General features: G+C 51.3%; 1 protein-coding gene across 1 annotated transcript in view; it reads right to left on the bottom strand.

Moving 5' to 3' along the window:
* Window positions 1-4228: 4228 nt before the first annotated feature.
* The window catches only part of MMD2 (monocyte to macrophage differentiation associated 2), a 39645-nt gene continuing 24982 nt past the window's right edge, over window positions 4229-18891 (bottom strand). The window contains exons 2-7 of the mRNA XM_065411977.1: window positions 16604-16685; window positions 11378-11538; window positions 9652-9726; window positions 8321-8422; window positions 5512-5581; window positions 4229-4432 (exon numbers count right to left, since the gene is read on the bottom strand). Coding sequence (XP_065268049.1) covers window positions 4229-4432; window positions 5512-5581; window positions 8321-8422; window positions 9652-9726; window positions 11378-11538; window positions 16604-16685 — 694 coding nt within the window. The remainder of the gene's footprint in view (window positions 4433-5511; window positions 5582-8320; window positions 8423-9651; window positions 9727-11377; window positions 11539-16603; window positions 16686-18891) is intronic.

Raw genomic sequence — 18891 nt, 5'->3', positions numbered from 1 at the left:
TAAAACAGCTTTCAATTCCTAATGATCCTGTATTAAAAAACCCAATCCAAGTCGATGGCCGTTCATTCAAAAACTCACTGCACCGTTGCTGGGAATAATAGTGATTGAGGGCATCTGAACCGTAAAAGCTCTGATATCTCCCACTGATGATCATTCGGTTGTACCTGCTGGAAGTCAGGTTCATGGCTTGGGGTCGGAATCCTGCTGGGAACCTGAACAAACAACAGCAATCTGCAGACACTGACCAGAGAGACAGGAGACAGAATGTACGTTCTGCACATTCAGAGTGGTCCAAAGAACTGGGTAAAGAATCTGGCAAGCTCATCTGAATCCAGCGCAGACACAAAGGCATCCGATTGTCTGCAGAGTATCAACATTCACCCTGAGGGAGATCCTTAGCCCCAATAGGCCCCTCATTCCTGGCTGACAACTGCCTCCTGACAGCCCCTCTCCCTGACATCCATTCCCACTACCATGCGTGTGTTTTATAAGGGGCCAGCACCAAGATATTGCAATGGGTGGCGCTCTAGTCATACAACAGAGTTTCCCACCCTGACATGGAACTTCTTTAGTATAAAGAAGGATAGCTCAGTGGTTTGAGCATTGGCCTGCTAAACCCAGGGTTGTGAGTTCAATCCTTGAGGGGGCCACTTAGGGATCTGGGGCAAAATCGGTACTTGGTCCTGCCTAGTGAAGGCAGGGGGCTGGACTCAATGACCTTTCAAGGTCCCTTCCAGTTCTAGGAGATAGGATATCTCCATTAAAAATCCTGTTCAATTATCTACCCAAAATTATAGCATCATAATGATCCATCTCCCCTCTCAACACACCCACTGCATGCTAAATGGAAGAGTCCATCACACATGAGTTTTGGAGCTATAAAGATTCTCCTAAGAGTAGCTACAAATCTAGACTGCTGACAACCATCAAGAGAACGGCGCTAACCCCTGTGTAGCGTACTGAATGCATGCAGCACAAGGAGGACACACAAACCCCCTGAATCCCGATCCACATTTTCTAGATTATTCTAGCAGGTTTACATTTCTAGTTTGCAAAAAACGATATCGAGTGAATCGTGATCCAGCCAGATGGAGGGGTTGATCCAGATTCACTCTCTTCCCTCTGCCGGGCAAAGGCACACAATTGGCAAACGCTTTGAACGGGGATCTCGCTTTTGAGCCACAGCTGGGACTGAAGATGGGGAGGAAAGCAAAGTGCATCATGTACGAAATGTCTGAACGCCCATCTATAAGGAACGTATAGAGTTGTACGCTTAATACTGGCTTAGACGCAAGGTTTTCCAGTGCTCAGGGACTCTAGGGAGTCCTGGAATGGATTCAAGTTTCAGTCACATGTAAGGCTTTGTTGACCCTGGGCCCTCCAATCACAAAGTGCTTTTATAGATCATATCGTTCGCGAGCAAACCTGGGCAGTGTTCATTTCAAGCACTGGGGTCCCACCTCAGTGCTGCCCCCTCATCCACATGTGGCCAGTTGAGGTATTGCAGCTGCAGATAAAATAGATGGCTCCAGCTGGAAGCTTATCAGTTCAGCTGGTCTTTGGATTGCAGAGCGCTGGTGAGGGCAGATGCGCTGCTGGAATAACCATCTCCATTCCATAGCCGGGGGGTCACTCTGAGGCTAGCAGGGGCGATGGCTTGTTTGCTTTGTTACATAAACTAAGACGTTAGCATTCAGCAGCATTTGGGGACAGGGGATGTTAGGAATTTTCTGTGATCTGATTAAACACTTAAAACAAACCTCAAATCCTGGGGAGAAAGTGCAGGGTTCCAGGCCTGCCCTGGTTCTGTTAGTGAAACTCTCTCCTATCTCCCTTCTGTAACTAAGGCCTGGGAACTAGGGTAAAAAATTGAATCCCAGGGCATGGAGGCCAAATCCCTACCCCAGCCAAGAGACACCCTTGGAATTTGGGGTTCCCACTGAACTGATTCCCCAGGACCCCTACCCCCAGGTTACCCCTTCACCAGACCCTATTTCTGGGGTGAAAGCATAATAAATTCTTACCGGTACGGGGGTCAGCTCCGGCCCCCAGAAGGGGCGGGGCCTCAGGTGGAAGGGGCAGGGCTGGGGGGGGGTCAGCCTCCCCCAGCCAGCCAATCTGCACTGCCTGGCCCCTGCCACCTGGGGCTCCAGCTGCGATTTAAAAGGGCCCAGGGCTCCGGCCGCTGCCGCGGTAGCAGCGGTGGTGGCCGGGAGCCCCGGACCCTTTTAAATCGCTGGCCCTGGGGCGCTGCCCTTTTTCCCCGCCCTGTCGGCGGCCTGGGGTGGGCAAAAGGGGCAATGACGTTAACGTGGGCTGCATACGGGCCGGTACCGGCTTCTTACCGGTACACCGTACCGGCCCGTCCCGGCTCACTTTCACCCCTGTCCTATTTGCTGCATACCGAAGCCTTGGACGACACAGATTTTCCAAAGTGCTGCGGACCTGCAACCTTAGTAGAAGTCAACAGAAACTGCTGGTGCTTAGCCCACTGTTCTGGCATGCTAACCATGCGCATTTTGACACCCCCTTAGTAACTAGAGGGTCTGTGGCAATATAAGGGATCCTCACCCAGCAGCAGGAGGAGAGCAGAGAAGAATAGACACCTTTGCATGTACAGATCCTTTCTAAAGGATACAGAAGGAGTGAAATCACTAAGGATACATCTACACAGCTAAAAACCCCACAGCAGCAAGTCTCAGAGCCAGAGTCAACCGATGGGGGCTGGGGAGGCAGCTGTTTGAGCTGGGCCTGGGCTCTGAAACCCTGCAAGGGGGGAGGGTCTCAGAGCCCAGGCTCCAGCCCGCACTTGAATGTCCACACTGCTATGTTTAGCCCTGCAGCGCGAGCCGGAGTCAGTCGACCCAGGCTCTGAGACTTGCTGGCATGGGTCTCTTTGCGCTGCATAGACGTACACACCGAAATCTCTGCGTGGAAACAAGAGTGATGAAAGCCCTAGAATGGGAGCGGTTTCCTCTGGATACAGCTAAAGAGCTGTGCACAGGGATACAGCGTGCGAATCCTCCCCACTCTACAGAAACGAGATTTAAAATGTCAATGGAAACAACTCTCCCTACAGAAACCTAGGAACGGCCAGCCCTGCTCCTTCTCTGGCAGATTGCGACACTGGCAGCTGTATTCAAAAAGGGAATTCAGCCCCAGGGCCAGTCGGTCCCCGGGCCAGAGTTAAACTTGGTCCTATGAGTGGTAACTCATCCTAGGGTGAGGCAGCCTCCCTGACTCCCTTTGCATCCCACCTCCACACTTGGGATCCCAATCAGACCCCACACTAAGATTTTATCCCGCTGCTACAGACTGGCCAAACCCAGAACCTCTTTTCCAGCCCCACTCTCTGCCTTCAGAACGCTGTGGGCCGGGGAAACGTGATCTTAACTGCCCCTGGTTAAACCAAGCTCAGGTTCACCTTGCTCGTCTGCTGCTACAAGAACCTGCTTTCCCTGAAGTTAGTTGTACAGTGGGGGCGGAGGGAGCGGGGGGCTAGCCCTTTAAGGAAAAAAAACCCTAAAAAAGAGCCCCATCAGATGACAGACATGTGAGGTCTGACATCTCCTGCCTGCTCTTCTTTCTGGGCAGAATCAAGGAGCCTTGTTTAAGAAGATGTCCCCTTAACTATCTGCCAGTGGAAGCTCGTTAGAGTGGGAAACAAACCTGGTACCTTATGCTCTTATCCTGGTGGTGTTCTCTGGTGTTAAGTGTCCATTCTGCCTATCCACCTTCATGCATCACCAGCCTCCAGTGTCCCTCCTGGAGCTAACAGCTTCTATCTAAGGGTAGCCTCTCCCCTTGAAAGCCGCCAGAGGGTCCAGCAGCCAGAACTGCAGAGACTGGGCTCCTGCTGGTTCGGGGCTCCCATCTGGACAAGGGTTTTGCAAGTTTCAAGGTTGTTCGGGACCATGTGAACAAAGCCTTAGTACAAAGACCATTGCCCTGGTCGGGTCAGTCCGCTCCGCCAGCAACCCCATTAGCTGTTCATTTTGTTACGAAACATTTGCCTAACAACCGAACACTATACAAGGTTAAAATCAGTTTAAAATAAACCTTTCGGGCTCTTCCGTCTGCGTGAGATTGGCTGGAGACGGACACCAGAGACTCCCTCCCATCAGGGGAGCGGGCCCTGGGAATGGCTTTCCGGCAGGAATCAGAGCCAAGCTTCTTGGGAAATCTGCCCCCAAGTGCCGATTTGCATGTCCCGTGTCATTGGGGGCTCTTATCTGGACGTCTTGGCCTCCAGCGCGTCGGGCCGGTAGAGGTACCACCAAATGGCATAGTAGTGGATGCCCGCTCCGGTTGCCACAAAGAGGTGCCAGATGGCATGGGCAAAGGGGATGCGCCCGTCGCTCTTGAAGAACACCGTGCCCAGGCAGTAAAAAAGCCCACCAGCCATCAGCTCCAAGAGGCCATCTCGGTTCGGCTGTTCGCAAATACAAGGAAAGATAAGGGTCAGCGGTGGGGATGCTGCACTGACTCTATTGCAGTGCCCTCTCCTTCGGGCACAGCTGAGACGGAATAGCGGCACCAATGGCTGGAGTGAGAGGGCAAACAGCCCCACCGGCGTGTCGCTCCCACATCAGCCAGCAGGGATTCGGCCCAGTATTTCACCTTTATATGGGACCGCTCCCCCCAAAAGGAGCCTAAGCTCTGAGCCTAGTTTAGGGAGCCTAGTTCCACTCAAAAGGGATGTTGGGATGGCCAAGGGCCACTTTGAGAGTCCAAATGCCCCGATGGAGCCATGCAAGTTTGAGAAGTGGGCGCCCCGTACAGTACACGGCAGGCATTTAACGGCAGGGAGTCACACTAGACTGGGGTGGGGAAACTTTTTGGCCCGAGGGCCACATCTGGGTATGGAAATTGTATGGCAGGCCATGAGTGCTCACGAAATTAGGAGTTGGGGTGCAGGAGGGCAGGAGGGCTCCGGCTGGGGATGCGGGTTCTGGGGTGGGGCTGGAATGAGGAGTTGGGGGTGCAGGAGGGTGCTCTGGGCTGAGACCGAGGAGTTCAGAGGGTGGGAGGGGGATCGGGGCTGGGGCAGGGGGTTGGGGCATGGGACGGGGTCAGGGGCTTACCTCAAGCAGCTCCCAGAAACAGTGGCATGTCCCCCCTCCGGCTCCTATGCGGAGGCGCGGCCAACCTGCTCTGCGCACTGCCCTGTGCGCAGGCACCGCCCCTGCAGTTCTCATTGGCTGTGGTTCCCAGCCAATGGGAGCTGTGGGGCTGGCGCTTGGGTGGGGGCAGCGTGCGGAGCTCCCTGGCTGCCCCTACGCTTAGGAGCCGGAGTGGGGACATGCTGCTGCTTCTGGGAGCCGTGTAGAGTGGGGCAATACCCTGACCCCGCTCCCCGGTGGGAGCTTGACGGCCGGATTAAAATGTCTGGAGGGCCAGAGGTGGCCCCCGGGGCCGTAGTTTGCCCACCTCTGCACTAGAGAAATCCTTCCAGCTGTGGCCCAGGCTCTTCAGAGGACAGGGAGCAGCGCATTGAGCCGAGTCACTTACCATCGAAAGGATCACTAGGGCGGGGAAGAATCCCATGATTACGTAGCACACCAGCTCCACCAGCTTGTACCTGTGAGGGAGAAAGACAGGCTCAGTGGTGGCAGGGCACCGAGGGAATGGTTTAATCAAATGCTTTAAAACCACAGCTTCCCTGCTCCAGGGAGGAGGCGCCACTCTTAGTGCAATGAATCATTTCTATCGCACCACACACGTCCAGTGCGTTTTGCAGACCCAGACCCCGCCCCACAGTGCCGGCCATCCACACAGACAAGGAAGACCCAGGACAGATCTCAGGAGAGGCCAGGTGAGGGGATGGCTGGTCAGGAGAAGACCGGGAGGAGTGCTTGAAGCTGTGTTTTGAAGAGGGATCTGGAGAGGAAATCCCTAAGGAACAAGCCAGGGTTCCCTGCAGGTCTCCCTGTAAGCATTCTAGTGAAGGTGAACTGGCATTTTCCCATGTCACCTCCCTCCCCCCCCCCCAGTCCTGTATTCCCCTTTCCCGCTCATCTGTAATGTTCCTCCCCCTCCCCTTGCTGGAACCGCCTTCTAGGCACTGTTGGAATTGGATCTGAGAGCTTAAGGAGGATCCCCGGCCCCCGTCATGATGATAGGGCAGGTTAAATGAGACTGAGCCCCATTACCTGTCCCCCAAGGAGGGGCTTTTCCCCTCAGAGTTCCCAGACAACTAAGCGGGTGCACTGAACCATTGTTAGAGGTGCGTCTGCCTGAGCAGGCGCAGTGAGTCCGGGTTGATGCCTGCCTGCGTGCAGAGTACGTACTTGTGGGAGTATCCTGACAACTTCTGTGTATTTGTATTGACTCAGAGACACCATTTTTGTGTTATGGTACACAGGAGCGCCGCCAGCTTTTTTGCTGCCCTAGGCAGCGGAAGGTCCCGCCCCGAAATGCCACACCCGACAGAGGCGGCGGAAGGTCCCGCCCCCGAAATGCCGCCCCCGACAGAGGCGGCGGAAGGTCCCGCCCCCAAAATGCCGCCGCCGACTGGGGCGGCCGAAGATCCGGCCGCCGCGCCCACCGCGGTCGCCGCCCCCCAAATGTTAGCGCCCTAGGCGACCGCCTAGGTCACCTAATGGGTTGCGCCAGCCCTGATGGTACAGCCTACTATGTGCTAGCCAGGAGAAGGCCCAGTCCCTGCCCCAAAGAACTCACAAAGCAGGGCCCCGAGCCTGAACTGACCCCATGCGAGCAAAGCCCTGCATTCCTGCAAAGTCCCATTAAAGCTGGGTGGAGGATCAGTGCCTAGTATCTTACCATACGTATCATAAAAAGTTACATATGCAAAGTACATTCCATGGGGTAACATTTTGCCAGGCAGGTACAGGATAATGATCTGGGGGTTTAGCTGGATAATGGTTATTTCAGGGGAAGGCTATGCATTGCCCAGCCCTGCCTCCAGGAGCCGAGTGCCTGAGCTCGCTCTGTGACAGGGAAGAAGAATGATGTTGTGATTAAAACACAGGTCTGGGAGCCAGGACACCTGGGTACTAAATCAGTCCCTACCACTGACTCACTGTATGACCTGAACCAGGTCATTTAACTCTTCTGGGCCACAGTCGCCTTTTCTGCAAAACCACCCTCCAAAATGCAGATGTCAAGTTCTACCTCACAGAGGGTTGTCAGGCTAAGATCATGTTGACAAATATCACTCTTCACATTGCCTCCCTTACTTCTGCGCTGCTGCTGGCATGGTGCTGCCTTCAGAGCTGGGTGCCCGGCAGGCCACTGCTCTCCGCTCTGCCTTCAGAGCTGGGTGCCCGGCAGGCCACTGCTCTCCGCTTTGCCTGCAGAGCCAGGCGCCCGGCAGGCAGCTGCTCTCCGCTCTGCCTTCAGAGTGGGCGTCCGGCAGGCAGCCGCTACTGCTCTCCGCTCTGCCTTCAGAGCCAGGTGCCCGGCAGGCCGCTGCTCTCCGCTCTGCCTTCAAAGCCTGGCACCTGGCAGGCCGCTGCTGCTCTCCGCTCTGCCTTCAAAGCTGGGTGGCGGCTATGTACTTGTGTGTGCCGGGGGGAAGGGCGTAAACGACTACAGACACAAAGAAGGGGCAGGGCCGCTCAGAGGATTCAGGGGGCCTGGGGCAAAGCAATTTCGGGGGCCCCTTCCATAAAAAAAGTTGCAATACTCTAGAATACTATATTCTCATGGGGGCCCCTGCGGGGCCCGGGGCAAATTGCCCCACTTGCCCCCCCACCTCTGGGCGGCCCTGAGAAGGGGGGCCTGATCAAATAAGTTTGAGAACCACTGGTTTACGGAGTGCATCGGGATGGGTGGATGGAGGCCCGGTAGCAATGCAAAGGGTCAGGAATATTCTAAGTGTAATAGAGCAGTTCCCTTCCTGGCGCTTCGTACTGACTGTGTTGGGGGCCCGGCCAGGGCACTGACACGCTGCCTAGGGTTATGTGTAGTGCTCTGCAGGTACATGCTCCTTGGTCAGAAAACGGCCCTGGCTCTATTAAGAACTCACTCTGGCTGTGAGCTTAGAAGCAGTATGCCACTTTTTGCTGTCTGCTGCCACCCAGTGGAAGAATTGTGTAACTGCCGCACACATCTTGATCAAGTTCCATTGCTGATTGAAAGCTAAACGATGGCATCTAGTGACTGGCCTGAGCCCCTGGTGGTGCAGGGGGAATGTGGGGAGGGTCTGTGGCTCAGGGAATGCACAGGGGACTGCTTCAGGGCATACTTGCTCCCTTCTTGCTGCCCACTCATGTTGAAAACAGGGCAGGGGGAGGAAGGGGAGGCTGTGCAGTCCCCTTGAATGACAGACAGACTGGCAGAGGCTAGACAAGCTCACCGCTCATGGAAGAAGAAAACATAGATGGTTCCGATAGATGCCATGATCCAGATGATCCAGCGCATGTGGGAGGCCCAGGGACCCAACTCCCGTAGGTTCAACCTGGAAAAAAAACCATAGAGACCGAAAGATGAAAGAGCCATCATGAAGCAGAGAACAACAGCTGGCCATGAGAAACCAACCGGGGAAGCAGCGGGTTTGAAATCTATGCTGAGAGGCAGTAACTGATGGATGCGGGAGTGCAGGGAGGAGAGAAAGCCTCCAAAAAAGAAAGGAAATTGAAACATACAGGAAGTTCACATTGCTGGCACCCTAGGGCACTGCTGTGAGGAAGCTCACATTGCTGGCACCCCAGGAAGCTCTCTCATCCTTCTATTTCTAAAATTCTAGAAGGCAGCAGAGACCCAGCAAAGCCAGAGCCCTGCCAGCCTGTCTTACAAATAAAGGACTATTTGAGGATAAATATGATGCCCAGTTTCGGAATAATCACCAGTGCTGCTGAAGGAACAGCTTTCCTCACCTTATTCTGGATAAAATCAGTCTGTGATGGCCTGCTTGTGCCGGAGGTGAGTTGGGAAGCAAATGTCCCCAGACTTTCTATGGCAGAGTTCTGAGTGAATCTAAGGTTGATGGCCAATCTTGGGGTACTGTGTGAGCAGTGGGTGGAGAGTGCTGTGATCTAGGAAAGTGTGGTCTAATAGACTGAGCACGGGACCAGCATTGTTGCCAACTCTTGTGGTTTTATTCCTGAATCTATAATATTTCGTGTTCTTCTTAACGCCCCAGGTCCTGACGCCACGTGATTATGTGAGAATCTTAGCTTTCATTTAAAAAAATAAGTAACTTTCTGGTGCTCTGGTTGTGGATGAAGCTTGAAAACCATAAACCCTAAAGGCTCAAAAGGCCAATAAAAAGGCCTCACATTTATTATTTTTTTAAATCTCAGGATTCTTCAGGTCCTGATTCACGATTCTTGGGTTGGTAATGCCAAGACACCAGGAATTCCTGAGTTCTGGGCCAAATGCTTGCTGTCCAGCCTCAGGCAAGGCAAAGGGGCTAGACTTTTCAAATCTGGGTGTCCATTTAGCTCCCGCAATCCAAACCTAGGCACCTAAATCAGTGGCCTGGTTTTTAGAGGCATTGAGCATGTACAGCCATGGACTTCGGACAGAGTTTAGCCAGGGCTAAAATGCAGGAGTGGGACTTTTGCTTCAAGATGTTTTTTTAATTTTTTAAAACTTTTAATCGGGATGTAAAGTGTGAGACTATTTTCTGAATTCCTTCTCCTCCACCCCAATAGAGACCAGCCTGCTATTACACAGTGAACTCACCAGGGGGCATACGATGCTGCTATGAAGAAGTAGATCACCATCCGGTCAAACATATGCAGGCAGTGCTCCACTGTTCTAGAGCGGGGACAGACAAACACATGCAGGGAGTTATAGCATGCTGAGCCGGCCAGGGGGGAGCAAATGGATTTATTCGGGGAACTAAATAAATGCTAAGATGCAACGTGTTGATCAATGAGATGAATATAATGATTCTTAAAGACTTGATAGCATGGGTGGGCACTAGATATGGTGCTGTGCAAAGCTTCTTCTGCCTCTCTGCACTTTGATACTGACCTGCAGTATCCCTGTTCTGCTGCTAGCAGGCGTCTCCTCATAGACTCATAGACTCATAGACTTTAAGGTCAGAAGGGACCAATATGGTCATCTAGTCTGACCTCCCGCATGATGCAGGCCAGAAAAGCTGACTCACCCACAACAGAATCTTCCAGCCTGCGACCCCTGCCCTATGCTGCGGAGGAAGGCGAAAAACCTCCAGTCACCAGAGATCGCCAATCGAGCCCAATGCTCTGGATATTTTAAGTGGTCATAGGGGATCAGGTTAAATTGACTCGGCTATCAAGTAGATACAGTACTGTGTACAGTACTGTGTGCGAGCCACTGCCCTCTACTGAAAAGAATCAGAACTGCTCAGCTGTGTGTCAGAGGCCCTAGGTGGCTAACCACTAACAGTTCTTGAGAAGTAGGGGCCTGTGGAAGATGAGGATCTGATATCAGGCCATCTCTGAGAAGCCACATGGTGCAGAACAGAGGCAAACAGAATTCTCAAATAGCTAAGGATTTATTATAACTGACGTCCTAAACTGGGCTAGCACTTAGGTCTCCAGAGGTTTATGAATCATCTCAGTATCTAATCCCTTCCCCAGTTTACAATGAATATTAAAATTGGTAGATTTTTTTTTAATGTGGAAAACTGTGATTTTTTTCAGTAAAAATTCAAATATACAAATATTTTGTCTGAAAATCAAAATACTTTGATGTAGAAATTCTGCTGAGATGCGACATGGGGATTGTGATTTGGGTGCCTCTTGCTCCCATCCTTCTCTACAGGTCAGGTTCCCCAGTCAGACTACATCTCCCATGATGCACCAAGGTGTCTCCTCTTGGAAAGGAGAGACAGTACATCATAGGAACTGCTAGCCACAGTGCATCATGAGAGCTTAGCCCATAGAGGAGAATGGGGACATCAGGCAACTGATCTGCAACTCCCATGAGGCACCATAGCAGCATTTCTGAATTCAATTTTTTTTATTTTTGGCCAAAATATTTCGGTTTGGGGGCATCAGATTTTTCAATGAAAAAACTAAATTTTCTACAGAAAGAAGATACTTTTTGTGAACTATTTCATTTAGTTGAAACCCCAATTTCCCAATTGTCCAGCAGAAGGCAGTGGCTTGCACCCACACTAGCTAGTGGGTGGCAGAGCTAATAAACAGTTTGACGGGATCATTTTCAACTAGCCCTAATAACTGTGTGTTCAGTAAGAGAGTGTGGGAAGAAGAGGGCGCACAGGTGCTGGCGTGATTAATGGGGAGGTAGAAGCCCACACAAACTGATCAGAAAAATGCTGAGGGGATGTGTGTCATTTTTAGCTCTTTGTCCTGCCCATGGAAGTCCTAATTACCTGGCTGTTTCTATCTCTGCCTTCACAGCCCTTCTCTATTTGCCCCCAGAGAACAGGGCCTGTAGTGACAAATGGCTTTGCTACCTGAGGTGTCTCTTCTTCCAGGAGATGGTGTGAAAGATGGTGGAGACAGTGAAGAGGCCAGACAAGCCAAACCCATATATCCAGGCTGAGATGGTCTCCCAATGGTCATCTGAGAGGATGTAGAGGATGGAGCTGCCCAGGATGCTGGGGATGATCCAGAACTGGAAGGGAGAAGAACTCCATTGGCTGTCTCTGGCTCATTCATTTAGAGAAGGCTTTTATAGAATAACTATTCTATGTCATAACTATTATCCCTGATTTCCTTTCAGATGGTTCCTCATCTATGGATGAATCTGTCCAGCCCAGCTGAGGGACAGAGGCTGGGACAGGCACTGCTCTGTATTATTTACACGATTTCAGACCCCACTTGCCACAACAGGTACACCAGTCCCCAACATCGCTGCCAGAGAAGACTGTGAGCAGAGCCCCCTCCAAGGGTGGGGCTCAGGAAACTTTTGAGATTAGAGTTGTGCAGGAAGTCCCCTCCCCATATGGGACAGAGGAGGCACAGAGGGGTAGAGATCAGAGACAGCCCCTCCCAGAAGGGGCTTAGGGCATTACATGTCAGAGATAGCCCTCTCCCGCTACCCCTTCTCTCTACTCTGATGTGCTTAGAGATCACAGATTTCCCTTCATTCCTTTTATTTTTCATTTGCCTCATTCCCACCAAGCAGGAAGAAGAGGATCCTGTTGTAAATCTAAGAAAAGAGGCTTCCTGCCCAATTTACCCCGGGGGTCTGGGTAGGGGGATAAATAACAGAGTTTGCTTAGTCAAAACTGCTGAACAGTCTGTACCTTAGCGAGTGCCCCTGGAGGAACAGCACAACCACCAGGTCACCCATAGCCATACAAAATGCATGAGCTTCTAAGGTGTCATCTAGGGCTTTCAAAATGGGTGTTGGAAAAATGAAGCAATCTGATTGGCTCCTAGCTATGGCGTTATCACATGATAACCACACCATTTGGTCCTCCATGGCCTCATCAATTGGATGGTATCCATGGGGCTAATTGCTGACTAAGAAAGGGCTTCTCACAATGATTTAGAAAAAACAAGACCAATTGATATACCTGCCTAGGGCCCGAAGCTTCCCTAAGCTGTTCACATACTGCTTCCAGGGGACAGAACATGGCCAAGTGGCTAAAGCCCAGAAGTTGCAGGGATGTGTTCAGTTCCTGCTCCTCTGCTACTCAGTCACAGAACTCAAATTTGGAAAAAGCTTCTCAGGGCACCCACCCTATCTCCCCATCAATGGAGGGCAGTTCCTTACATTTCCTGGTACTGCGCCCAGTATAGTTTTAACAATCCCATGCAATGGAGCTGCCACCACTTCTCTTGGAGAGATGACTCCATAGAGCTCAATCTCAAGGAGTTCTTCCTGATATTTAGCATCTGATAGTTGCTACTGAATGCACTGTCTGTCAGACACAACACAGCCAGCCATTCGAATGGAAACTGCCCAAAGCAAGGCTCTGTCTCCTTCATTTAGCTCCTGAGAGAGCCCCAGAGAATAGCTGCGTGGGAGAAGATACCTGGAACAGGTGTCTTTAGGTTTCTTATTCTGATGCCACCTGCAATCTGTAGGCCCTTTTCTACACCTTATTTAAGGCCCTATCCAATGGCCATTGAAGCCAATGGGAGTCTTCCCATTGGCTTCAACTGACTTTGGGTCAGGCTCTAATCTCCAAAACGCAATGTATTTTCAAAGTCGTGGGGAAGCATTCCCAAAAGGCAAGGGCTTCTTCACGAGAAAGTGCACTCTAAAAACCTTGCTAATATCAGATGCTGCAATTGAGTCCAGCCCTGCCTGATCCTAGCACCTCCAGAATTCTCCTGCAGCCAGTGGGAGATTTTCTTGACTCAGGGCTGTGGGATTGGGCCCATAAAGCAGGCGTGGCTTAAAAACAAACGTTCAGGCTTAGAAAAATAAAGACACTCAGCCACCTGGGTGTGGGTTATAAGGTCACACCCCATCCCTCCGGTGCTGGGGACGCGAAGCCTCGTGCCTCCCCATGCACCAGAGGTGAGATAGCCTCATGTTACATGCCACGCCCTGCCACATGTTATTGCCTTACTTACCTCACTCTCAGCCAATCAGATCCTTCCATTCCCCAACAATGCCAGGCCCTCTTATCTTGCCACAACGGCCATCTCCTGCTGTGAAAAAGGAATGTTCCATTTTCACGGAGACCGTAGGGGTGTCCAGCGTGAGCAGTTCTTAGCAAAACACTTTGGTTTTCTAACCAAATAACTTCACCACATGAAGCAAAATGGGTGGGGGAGAAAAAAAAACACCTTGATGCAAGCAGGGGTCAAAGCAAGGGGGTGGTCAGGGGAGTGGGTTTGCCCCACAGCTTCCCCTCCTCCTTGGCTGGCGGGATGAGAGCTCCCCATCCTGTTCCAATCAACTTGGATGCAGGGATGTATAAAGCCCAGTTATAAAAGTGTCTCAGATCCCCCATTATGTCAGCATCGGAGTCACAGCTCCTGCTTGCCGTCCGCTCATTCAAACTGCTTTCAAGATCTTAGAATCCTAGAAGCATAGGGCTGGAAGGGACCTCAAGAAGTCATCAAGTCCAGATCCCTGCGCTGAGGCAGGACCAAGTAAATCTAGACCATCCCTGATAGGTGTATGTCGAACCTGTTCTTAAAAACTTCCAACAATGGGGATTCCACAACCTCCCTTGGAAGCCTATTCCAGAGTTTAACTACCTTTAGGATTAGAAAGTTTTTCCTAATATCTAACCTAAATCTCCCTTGCTGCAGATTAAGCCCATTACATCTTCAGTGGACAAGGAAAACAATTGATCACAGTCCTCTTTCTAACAGCCCTTAACATATTTGACCATTATCAGGTCCCCCCTCAGTCTTCTTTTCTCAAGACTAAACATGCCTGTTTTTGTTTTTTTTTACTTTTCCTAATAGGTCAGGGTTTTAAACCTTTTATCATTTTTGTTGCTCTCCTCTGGACTCTCTCCAATTTGTCCAAATCTTTCCCAAAGTGTGGTGCCCAGAATTGGTCACAGTGCTCCAGCTGGGGCCTCACCAAGGCCAAGTAGAGCAAGACAGTTACCTCCTGTGTCTTACGTACAACGCTTCTGTTCATACACCCCAGAATGAGATTAGCCTTTTTTGCAACTGCATCACCGTGTTGACTCATATTCAATTTGTGACCCACTGTAACCCCTCAGCATACTACCATCTAGCCATCTACCATCTGGCAACCAGTTATTGCCCATTTTGTGGTTGTGCATTTGAGTTTTCCTTCCTAAGTGTAGTACTTTGCACTAATCTTAATTGAATTTCATCTTGTTGAATTCAGACCAATTTTCCAATTTGTCAAGGTCCTTTTGAATTCTAATCTTGTCTTCCAAAGTGCTTGCTATCTCTCCCAGTTTGGTGCCACCTGCAAATTTTATAAGCATGCTCTCCGTTCCGTTATCTGAGTCATTAATGAAAATATTGAAGAGTACCAGACCTAGACTGACCCCTGAGGGCCCCCCTATATTCACCCTTTAAGTTCAACAGCAAACCATTGATAACTAGAGCTCCGTGTCTGTCATGGAGGTCACAGATTCTGTGACTTCCTGCGACCTCCGTGACTTCTGCAGCAGCCGGTGTGGCTAACCCCCGGGCCGCCCAAGCAGCTGGTCCCGGGGATAGCTGCTCAGGCGGCCCTGGGGACAGCCACACCAGCTGCTGCTGGAGCAGCTTCGCAGCCACTTGAGCAGCTGGTTCCGGGGACCGCCCGAGCAACGGCCAATGCGGCTGGCCCCGGGAACCACCTGAGCAGTGGTCCTGGGGGCAGCCAGAGCAGCGGCTGGCCCTGGGGCTCCCCATTGGCGGTGGCCGGAGCAGCCACTGGCCCGCCGGGGTTCCACTCTTGGCGGTGGCCAGAGCAGCCGCTGGCCCCCCAGGGGTTCCCCCCCCCACCACTGGTGCTGTGGGCTCCCCGCCCCCCCCAGCATCTCCCCCCTAAGATTCAATCAGGGGTATTTATGGTATAAATCATGGACAGGTCATTTTTTGTTTCTTGTCCGTGACTCGTCCATGACTTTTACTAAAAATACCCTTGATTAAATCGTAGCCTTATTGATAACTACTCTTTGAATATGGTCTTTCAACCAGTTGTCCACCCACCTTATAGTAAATTCATCTAGATCGCATTTCCCCCATTTGCTTATGAGATTGTGATGTGTCAAAACCCTTATCCAAAATCAAGATATATCATGTCTACTGTTTCCCCCAACCACTAGGCCAGTAACCCTGTCAAAGAAGGAAAACAGGTTGGTTTGGCATGATTTATCCTTGACAAATTCATGCTGGCTATTCCTTGTAATCGTAGTATCCTCTAGGGGCTTACAAACTGATTGTTTAATAATTTGTTCTAGTATCCTGACTGCTCTGTAATTCCGGGGTTCCTCTTTGCTCCCCTTTTTAAAGATAGATATTATGTTCCCCCTTCCCTAGCCCTCTGGGAGCTCACCCGTCCTCCATCAGTTCTTGAAGATAATTGGTAATGGTTCTGAGATTGCATCAGCTAGTTCCTTAGTTCTTAGGATGAATTTAATCAGGCCCTGCCGACTTGAATACATCTAACATATCTAAATATTCTTTAACCTGTTCTTTCCCTATGTTGGCTTGAGTTCCTTCCCCCTTGTTAATAGTAATTGTATTGAGTATCTGGTCACCATTAACCTTTTTGGTGAAAGTTGAAGTAAAATAGGCATTAAACACCTCAGCCTTAAAGTCTGCTTTTTTTGGAGTCCATTGTCCTCACTCCGCTGCTCTAACGCCTTCCTTTCCTTAGAATGGGGCAATTGATCATTTCATGATCACTTTCACCCAAACTGCCACCCAAGATTATCTGAGTCACTTACAATGAGCCCTGACTGTTCCTTAAAAGCCACCAGAGACCAAAGGAGACATGGCGAGCTCCTGCAAACAAGCTCCTGGCCATGTGCATGTGCAGTGACTGGGTGTGCAGACTCCAGGTGTCAGCTGGGCACATCCCAGCCCTTGAGCTCCAGTCAGAAGATGCAACCCTAAATGTAATTTACATTCAACCTGTGATGGCTCCTGAACGCACGTGGAAGGGAACAGGGAGTGGAGCAAGCCCCAGCATTGTCTTCCATTCTGGGAACACAATGGGAGCCGAGACCCATACACCTCTGTCTTCCTGCCCGATGTGCCTCCCCACACCCCAAGGCAACGCGAAGGCGACTCACGGCGTGCGTGGCACAGTTCGCTGCGTGCTCATACTCCGTTGGCTGGTATCTCCGGTTGGACGGGACCCTGTGATTCATAAACCTTGAACGAGAAACCATGAGAGAAGCAGGGTCAGAGGGTGGAGTCCTGGGGCAGGGCCACAAATCATTTATTGATAATGTCAGATCAGTTACACTTGGGATTGGGTTCTGGTGGGTGCTGCGCGCTGGCGCCCTCCAGGTAACCCAATCCCAGCTCTGGGAGCATGGGGTGGAAGAGTTGCTGCTCCAATTCTAGTTCTGCCAATGCTCTGTGATGGGTTCTGCAGAGCGGCATTCATGTGCAGGCCTTGAGCTCACTGGGAGCAGCTGAGTGTATGTTCCTGCACCCCCAGGCCCCACAGGGGCCCCTAAGTACATCTGCCAGGCTAACTATTGTTGCCTATTGTTTGCCCTAAGTCCAGGACTGGTCCCAGCAGTGTGTGAAGGGGCTGATGACTGCACCCTCTCTGCTCACACACCGCTGCACTCACCTTTCTATTCATCCTGCACCCTTCACCCCGTGCAGCCACGTTGCAACAGCCCCCACTGGCCAGGGAAGCAGGAGTTGCAAGATCACCCCTGAGCTGATCTCTGATGCAGTGCGCACTCCCCTCCATGGCTGGCTGAGGACTCTTTAGTGTGTCAGGCAAGCAGTTTCTTGCGTGGACACTTTCCCTATGCTGGACGACCACCTCCGAGCTGCACTCCCTTCCCACGGCTACATGTGCCCACGAGATGCCACGTATGGGAGGATCCTGGGCCAACAGGCTGCTGCTATGCAAGACTCAAACTCAGCCAGCAAGAGGCCACTCCAGGGGATGCTGACACTGAGATGTAGAGAAATGGCATGTGCTAATGCTCCTAAAGCGGGAAGATCAGAAGAGGTGTCCCCTAGAATTCCTCTGGCCCTGTTGACAGCGGCTGTCTTTCCCCTACCCTAGTGACATCTTGCCACCTAGGGAAACTGAGCACAGCTCAAATATTCGCACTCAAACCCCTGAGAAGATGCACTTGTTATTTTATGAGTCATCACCCAGCTGTCAGGAAGGAAGGCCGAGCGCTGAAAGACTAAAATAAAGATGCATCGCGTGGCACCACGGGGACATGTGAGCAATACTGCCAACTGTCTGAGCTCAGGGTTGGAATGAGGCGGCCAGGGGAAGAGAGAGAGAAAACTGCTTGTGCACATAAGAAAGAGCGCGTTCTGGATCTTCAAGTCCCACTTGGATTCGCTGGGCCAGGGCCTATTTCTGTGTGCTAGCTCCTTGCACAGGCCAGTCTTGGAACTGCACAGCTTTCCTCTGTAGGCACAGGGTGCTCTCAGCCAAGCACAAAAAACAGGGTTACAGGGTCCTAATAGCAAGGATATAGATCCACTTCTCAAAACCACTACTTTGCCCAGCATTTTCACCATGGCTCAGGGGAGGGGAGGGACTGACACAGAGATGGTGATAGGGGAAACTGGGGGGAGGAGGAGCTGAACTGGTGAGGGGGAATAACAGTCCTTTTCCTGTCTATATCACCTTCCATCCAAAGCACTTAATAAGTAACCATGGAACAGTTAAGCCTGACAGCACTCCAACGAGGTAGACTTGGTCTTATGATCTTCATTTTACACGTGGAGAAACTGAGGCACTGGGCAGTGATGTTACTTGGTGGATGACTCTGAGCAAATCAACCACAGAGACAAGATGACAGCTCTGATTCCCTGAGTCCCATGCGCTACACATAGACCATTCTGCCTCTCTACGGTCAAACAGCATGCGCCATATTCTTCTCTCAGCTATTCCAGTGCAGTTCCATTGATGCCGGGGGGTGGGGTGGTGAACCTGTAGGAGAAGCAAATTTGGCCTCACCTCTGACACTCTGCCTTGAGTTGTCAGCCTTTACATGAGGCCTTTCCTCTAAAGACAGATGGGGAAGCCAGCTGCACTGCCCGCTTTCAGTGCTGCCTGTCGCAGGGCGTGGCACACCCCTTTCATGGCACGTGGATGGAAAAGAAAGGACAGCTGGGGGCGGGGCGGGGGGGGCATAATGGTGGCAGCCAAAAGAAGGGATGAGGGAAACCAATTATCATAGGACCTGCCTCCATGTTTGGCCAAGAGAAGAACAGTCCCAAGGCCTAGCTTGCCCTCATACCACAATTTCACAGCTGTGTGTCTCTGATTTTGTGTTGTGGTGCATGTCTGTGTGTGTATTCCTGAATAAGAGGGAAAATGTCACACTTTACATTCCTCTCTATTCATTTAGATGGGGTATTGCACTAA

The sequence above is a fragment of the Emys orbicularis genome, chromosome 10, assembly GCF_028017835.1.
Source record: "Emys orbicularis isolate rEmyOrb1 chromosome 10, rEmyOrb1.hap1, whole genome shotgun sequence".
Lineage (NCBI taxonomy): Eukaryota > Metazoa > Chordata > Testudines > Emydidae > Emys > Emys orbicularis.
The sequence above is the reverse complement of the archived record's forward strand: the minus strand, read 5'-3'. Positions and strand labels throughout refer to the sequence as shown.